Here is a 7963-nt window from a genome sequence, read left to right as displayed (position 1 = left end):
CATCCTAACTGCCCCCCTAGGACCCTACCCCCTACCTGTCCCCTGACTGCCCAAAACCTTATCCACACTCCCACCCCAACAGACCCCCGGGACTCCCACACCCCATCCAACCACTCTCCACCCCCTGACAGACCCCCTCTCCAGAACTCCCGACCCATCTAAACCCCCCTGCTCCCTTACCCCTGAGTGCTCCGATCCCTCTCCCCACCCCTGCCCCCTGACATCCCCCCCCAGAACTCCCAACCCCCCTGCTCCTTGTCCCCTGACTGCCCCCTCCTGAGACCCCCTCATCCTAACTGCCCCCCTAGGACCGTACCTGTCCCCTGACTGCCCAAAACCTTATCCACACCCCCACCCCCTGACAGCCCCCCCCAAACTCCTGACCCATCCAACCCTCCCCTTGCTCCCTGTCTCTTGACTGCCCCCTCCAGAACCCCTCTGCCCCTTCTCCGACCCCCTGGCCCCCTTACCGTGCCGTTCAGAACAGCGTGTCGGGCTCCACGCGAAGCCCGACACGCTGCTGCACTCCCCCATGGAGCGCATAGCCCGGTTCCCGCCCTCGCAGAGTGCTGCTGAGCGGCGCGCTGGGCAGCAGGGGAGGGGGAGCAGGGGGAGGAGCTCCAGACTGCTGGAGGCCCGATGCAAATGGCCGGCGATCTGCGAATGCAGGGAGTGGGAGGGGGGAAGAGAGAGGAGAGAAGAGATCTGAAGCTGTAGGGGAGAGGAAGGGGGAAGCGGAGGAGGGGCTCTGGCTGCCGGAGCCCCGTGCGAGTGGCTCGATCCAGCTGGCTGCCCTGTCAGCCATGCCGTACTCTGCATGGGGGGGGGGGGGGGGGAAGAAGAGAAGGGAAATCCAGAAATTTACAAATTCCCCCCCCGACGCTATTTTTAAACTCAAAAAGCCGGACATGTCCGGGAGAATCCGGACGAATGGTAACCCTACCCTGTACACAGAATTATACTAGTGTAATCTGAGGTTTGATTTTAAACTGGTACAAGTGGTTGTGTGGACATTCTTGGTTTAAACCAGTCTTATTTTGGTTTATCTTAAATCTATTAAATTGAGTTTAAACCTCAACCAAAATAATCCACTCAAACAGAAATAGGAGTGTCCACACAATGGGTTGCTCCCTGGTTTAACTAAGGCAGAGATTCTCAAACTGGGGGTCAGGACCCCTCAGGGGGTTATGATGTGGGGAGTCACGAGCTGTCAGCCTCCACCCCAAACCCCGCTTTGCCTCCAGCATTTATAATGGTGTTAAATATATAAAAAAGTGTTTTTAATTTATAAGGAGGGTTGCACTCAGAGACTTGCTGTGTGAAAGGGATCACCAGTACAAAAGTTTGAGTATCACTGAAGTAAGGTCTTGTCTACATACCCTTTTTGTAGTGCTTTAAGTATGTTGGTTTGGAACGGATATAGGTAAGCAGTATAGCCTCTAGTGTGGGGCAGTTATACCAGTATAAAGATGATTTTACAGTTATAGTTTATTCCTGTACATTTAAGGGAATAAACTATATTGGTCTAAGACAGCTTTATACCAGTATAATTGTGTCCACAGTAGGAGCTGTACTGAAATAGTAAAATCAGTATAAAAACTGTTTAGACCAGGCCTTAAACCACCACAAGTCTGTGCATAGACAAGGCCTTACCTACCTCAGGCCTTGTCTACACTAAAAACGTTCTGCTGTCATAGTTATCCTGTTAAACCCTCCTAGGGTAGATGCAGTTATTCTGGCATAAAAGTGTGTCTGCCAGCATATCTCATACAATTTCCCTAAAACAGTGGTTCTCAACCATGCGTATGCATACCCCTGACATACACAGAGATCTTCCAGGAGTATATCAACTCATCTAGCTATTTGCTTAATTTTACAACAGGCTACATAAAAAGCACTAGCGAAGTCTGTGCAAACTAAAATTTCATACAATGATTTGTTTATACTGCTCTATATACTACGCACTGAAAAATAAGTACAATATTTATATTTCAATTTATTTATTTTATAATTATATGGTAAAAATGAGAAAGTAAGCAATTTTTCAGTAAAGGTGTGCTGTGATTAACTTCTGTATTTTTATGTCTGATTTGGTAAGAAAGTAGTTTTTAATTGAGGTGAAACTTGGGGGTACACAAGACAAATCAGACTCATGAAAGGGGTACAGTAGGAATGGTTAGAGCCACTGTCCTAAAAGACAAACTATGCCAGCAAAAAGCACTTCTATGTTAGTATAAGTGGATCTATACTAGTGCTTGAATCATGATCAGTGGAACTGGAATCAGAGCAACCATGTTCCCTGGTGGGAGTTGATGGGACCAGGAAAACAGGGAACACAGGGAGTTAGGCTGGAAGCAATGCAGTCCCACAGACAGAGCATGCATAGGGTTTAAAGTTCGCTTGTTCAACTTAGCGAAGCCGAATGCAGGTTCTTTGGAAATGAAACAAGGCTTATATCAACACAGCTCTGGTGGTATATACCACCATAACCATAACCAACCATAACCAACATAGTTATGCTGTTATCAATTTTAAATGTAGCTCAGGCCACAGAGAGGCATTGTGAGGATTAAATACTTCATGTTTGTAAAGCACTTTGTACATGTAAATGCCATATAAATGGTAAGTATTTATTGTTATTAGCAGCCAGATTATGCTGAGCTGCTCCAAGGGCGTGTAATGGCAGAGGATGGGACACTCAACACCTAGTACAGTAACTGTGTACTATTACATTACGCAAACCGCTGCAGGGACTGCTCCTTTTATGTTCTCTGTGAAGTACAACACTCACCAAAGAGAGCTAGGAATGGTGAGCAGGGCCTGGGAGAAAGTTTGTGTGATGGGGCCACTCACCTCAGGCAAGCGCCTCACAGCAGGTGTGCCTGCTCTCAGCTTTTGCGGTGCTTCCTACTGAAGTCTCTCTTTTTCAGGTGGAATTTCAGTGACTCAGCCCTCTGGCCAAGTCACACACAGTCCTTGTGTGAAACACAAACAGACCCCTTCCGGGGTGCCATGGCAAACAGGGCCCAATATCCTGGCTGGTCTTTGGCAGCCCTCCCTGGACTAATTCTCAAATAGTCCCTACTCTGGAATGGAGCAGTGCCCCCAGGACTTTCTCCCTGGAGACTAATCAGTCCAACAGGACCAATTCCAGTACCCTTTTTTGGTGTCTTTCTCTGCAGCCCTCCCTGAGCTCAGTCCTTTATTATGGCACTCAGCCCCTTCGCCTGTGGCTGGTTGGGGGACGCAGGCCTGATCTCTACACCAGGTCCCAACACAGGGACCCTGCTGCTTCCCTTTAGCAAACTTGTTCCTGCTGCTGTTCCCTGGGCCACTTCCCTGCAGCCCCAGCACATTCAGGTTCACCCTTACCGTTGGTAAAGTCTTGCTTGAGTCCCAGCAGCCAGCCAGGAGCTCCTTTCTTGCTCACCCAGACCCTGCTGGCAACTGCTCTGTCCAGTTCTGCAGCCACCCCCAAGCACCTTCCAAACTCCTCTGCCTCCAGTCAGCAAGCAACTGAATCTATTCTGTCCAGCAGCAACTTTTATATAGCAGCCTGCTGGGCTCTGATGGGCTGCTCCCTGCAACCCCTCTCTAATTGGCTGCTTCCCATGCTGCCTCTCTAGGAAGTTTGGAGGACTCATCTCTTCTGCTTTTTTCCTGGGGCAAGGTGTGGTAGGACTGTGAGGCCTCCAGCAGGGGGCCTTCGGGCCTAATACACCCTGTCACAGTTTACTACACCCCATGAAGCAGGGCATCAGCAGGCAAGCTCTCCCGGCGCATCTGAGGCAGAATTTCTCAAAGAGCTTGCACTGTGAATCCAGGCCACTCCTGTAGCTGGGCTGTGATGACAAGGCATGACTGAGGCCTATGTTATCATTATTTCTGCTTCTGAGGCTGTTTGGAATACATCTTGGTACCTTGTGAACTAGCAAGTCCTGCTAATCAGATAAGAGTGAATGCATTTGAATGAAAATAGATTTCTGAGGCTCAAATCAGGCTCCCACTAGAGTGCAGTTAATCTCATAAATGCAGTATGTGTTCAGTGCAATTTAATGACCAGAAGTATGAGCATAAAATATTCCATTTGGGAACAATAACCGCATGTGGTAGGCACAGAGCCCAGATTTCATTAATGTAGTTTTATATTTTGAAAAGGAATATTAAAAAACACTTGAAAATGCAAGATAAATGCAACAGTTGCTTCTACAAGTTTTAACCTTGTATTGCTTGGCCATTTTGACATATAAATTATTGCTTACTAGCTCTCTCATAAATACACAACACAATAATATGTACAAGCATGAAATATGAAAAAGAAAACATTGGCAACAGTGAATTTTTTGGTAAATCAGACTATTTCATACATACCAGTTCTCATAATGGTGGATAACTACTAGCTGTAGTCCCTGAGAAATTAGGTAAATACCTTGATTTGGGGTTTTCTACCGTTTTATTGTTAATGCAGGCTGACAGTATTATGGAACTCCAGTTAAAGAGGATATAACAGGCAAGTGTTCTTACCTCAGTTCATTGACTTCATCACAGTATTTCTTAATAGGATAATAAGACTACAATAAATAGACTATGCAAATAAATATTAATCTGCTAAAAAGTTTAGTATTTACAGCTTTCTTTGTATTTTTTTCCCCAGCAGAACTGTTTTGATCTGGTTTTGGCAACATGTAATCCTTTCTTCCCCCTGGCATCAAAGCACAGCTTGTTAACTATCTAGAATTGGGCTGGAATCTGAAGCATACATCACAGAAGTATCTAGATGTGACATGCCAAAATCCCAAATCAAAGATCTGTAGAGTGACCCCGCTCTTCCCTTCTTTTGTCTAAAAACTGCTCTGAGCTACTAACAAACACACAGACATAGTTTAATCTGGCATGTGGCTGGGATAGGCTGAGATTTAAGATTTTCGGTAACTATTCTAAAATGGCATTAACAATGCTACTATTTTGAGGGATAGTGATTAAAGATTACAGTATTGCCAGATCTAGAAACTGGGGGATGGATGCTACACCCAGTCCCCTCCATTTCATAGTGTTCCTTTTTAGTCGTCCTCGCAACCATCTTTCCCTCAGATGTTTGCCAGTCTAAAGGCAGGCTCCACTTCAAAATGAGGACCCTGACGGTCTTTATTTGCTGAAAACTTTTGCTGCATGTTCAGGGCAGTTGCCTTCCTATTAATACTGTGGATACAAGGTGAATATTCTCTGCATGGGGTGGATACACTAAACATACTTTGCCTTTCCCAGCTGAAGATGTATTCAGATAATAAAGACCTCTGTGTAAACTGCTGCAGTTTGTAGCACTTCATACAAAATTACAAAGCATGACAATATTTGAAATTTGGTATTTAGATGACAGAATTTTTAGTCTGACTGCAAACCTGAGTGTGGAGAGCAGGATCACTCCCTCCCCTTCCCCCACTCGTCCTCCCCGCCGCCCCTCCCGCTGTTGCTTCACTAGCAGAGAGGTGTAAACTACTACTAAGAAGGCTATTGTAGGGTAAAAGTTGCAGAGAATTGAGAGAGAGAGATGCATTTCTAAAACCCTTACTCATATTGAGTAGTACTTTACTATGCACCTGTCCTGCTGATTTCAAAAGAACTCCTCATTATGAACTAGGGTACTGTATCAGGTCTACAGTGAGGTTTATTACAGTTGTGCCACAATGAAAAGATCTCAACAAGGGGGAAGCTTAAGAATCAGTGAATGTTTCAGTTAATGAACCCAGGGAGGGGACTCAGTGAAAATTTACAAACTGCAACAAAACAAAAAACAAGCATTATTTGTGATTTATGTTTTTATACTGCAAAAATGAGTCCACTAAAGCTAGTGTCCTGACTTGAACAGTTTTGGTCTGTTTGCACAGAAGAGTTATTTACAATATGTGCAAGCACATCTACAGAAAAACATAGGAAATTTTTACTCCATGGCCAGCAAGAGTTTATTTTTCTTCTTTTTACTGGGTAAAAAGATTTCTTTAAAAAAAAGAAAAATCATATCGTATTTGATAATACCAAAGTACAAGCAAATACATTTCTGAAACATCTGTTTCCTTTACATTATAACTGTACAATATTTCACAGATGGGGAAACCTGAATGCATCTGACAGAATGTCCCCGAAACTACTTGTTAAAGCTGCTTTTCTGACCCTTTAAACCACAGATCACAATATGATGAAGAGCATGCTACTTCAGACACTCTGGTGGACCCAAATGTCAACAAAGGAGCATTTTCTTGGAAGTCTTTCTTGTGTGATAAAGACAATACAGACAGGCAGGCAGACAGTACACCTTCACTGCCACTGCAAAGAGGATTTTGCTATAAGGCCCTCTACAATAAATTGTGTTTACTGTGAAGCACATTACATCACCTATAGTGTATACTAGATTATTTCAGGACCATTCCTTAGCCCTGAAAAACAATATTATGATGAGAGGGTGCTGGAGACATGAATACATTGTGATTGTGACTTAAAACATACTCAGTAATGCCAATGAATATTACCTTGATTTGTCTAAATAAAAATTGGGGCAGGGTTGGAGGAAGAGAAGTGTTAGAAGGAAATAATGTTGAAAGCCTATTCAGGTTTCATACATATGGAGAATGAGAACCTGTAATACATGAATTATGCTATTTTTTTCTTTCAAAACTTAAAGCATACGCTCAGCAGGTTAGATTTTACTGTCTGTAACAGGATATTTCCTGTTGTTTTTTTAAGTAGTAGGATGGCCTTCCGGAAGGTGTACAGGAGACTACAGTCCAAGCAGTAAAGCACTGAGCTCCCTTTTTAATAACCAATAGCATACTAACAGCAGAAGTTAGTGACAAACAAGGATAACTGGAATGGGAGCAAGTAATAAAGGCTTTTTAACCTGTACCTTTTAGATCGAGGAAGAACTGCTCTAATTGAGTTGCAGGATAACCCTCTTGGTCTCTCAAAAGGGGAAATGCCGTGTTTGTTTCCATAAACTGTGTCAAGATTAATCTTTTTACTGTCTGCTATAAAGCAAATTCTTAAGAGAAAGTGAACTTAGGAGCATTTCAGATATCATCTTCTGTTGACTTATGACCTCCAATCAGGACACACAATTGCATAAACATGCAACACTGTCTTATACAAGTTATTTTTTATATTCCCATTCTGAGGCATTTGCTGTTCTCTCGAATAAGACACTCCCCTGGAGCCAGAGCAGCAACATGGATTGCACTTTTTTTTTTTTTTTTTCAATAATAAATACTTTGGCAGCCTCAGATTAGTGAGGTACATACTGTATGGTGAATTGTGAACCCCCATGTCACACAGTGCTGCTTGCCGGAATGTTTTGTTACGGTGACATGATGCTTCCTTTCCCTCTAATACTGGCAGAGTCTCGATTGAAAGCTACACTGGACCACCAATATGGTCACATAAACCAAGCTTCTTAGCTTAAACAATGCTGCTCTTCTCCTTCCTTTTCTGATAAGTGGAAATGGCACTATCCTTGCCCTGGAATGCTGTGAACAGCTCTTTTTCTTGCTTTGCTTGATTTTCCTGTGTGTATCATGTGACTACTGATAAAACTCAGTAAACTGTTCTCATATAGGGAAGCAACATGCTTGGCATAAACATTCACTTAATTAAAAGTGCTGCAGTTACAAGGTTAAGTGAAGCTGTGGGCGCTCATGCTCGAGGCTCTATCCGGTGAGAAATCTCAAACAGCGTTTGCTGGTCATCAATGACGTGCAGGTGATAGACATGTGGCTTCAGCTCTTGATTCTCCTTTGGAGGAACTTCATTGCCTAAAGTTTATAGAGAGAAAAGGAAATTAATCTGAGATCAGTTTTCTGACCGATCCATACTTTTTCCAAATCTGAGCCAAACATGCCATTAAAAATGGCAGGTGAAGTGTGATGGTTCAAAGCATCTGCAGAGGACCAGATGCTCAGGTGGGAAGATCCTTATC

General features: G+C 43.7%; 1 protein-coding gene across 3 annotated transcripts in view; it reads right to left on the bottom strand.

Moving 5' to 3' along the window:
- Nucleotides 1–7261: 7261 nt before the first annotated feature.
- The window catches only part of RAPGEF5 (Rap guanine nucleotide exchange factor 5), a 229185-nt gene continuing 228483 nt past the window's right edge, over nucleotides 7262–7963 (bottom strand). For all 3 annotated transcript variants that reach the window (XM_026649327.2, XM_029910987.1, XM_029910988.1), the window contains one exon: nucleotides 7262–7799. In XM_026649327.2, the coding sequence (XP_026505112.1) occupies nucleotides 7681–7799 (119 nt within the window). In that variant the 3' untranslated portion in view covers nucleotides 7262–7680. The remainder of the gene's footprint in view (nucleotides 7800–7963) is intronic.

This window comes from Terrapene carolina, unplaced genomic scaffold (genome assembly GCF_002925995.2).
Source record: "Terrapene carolina triunguis isolate 2854851 unplaced genomic scaffold, T_m_triunguis-2.0 Scaffold84, whole genome shotgun sequence".
Classification (NCBI taxonomy): Eukaryota; Metazoa; Chordata; order Testudines; family Emydidae; genus Terrapene; species Terrapene triunguis.
Note: the sequence above shows the minus strand (reverse complement) of the source record. Positions and strands in the feature narration are given on the sequence as shown.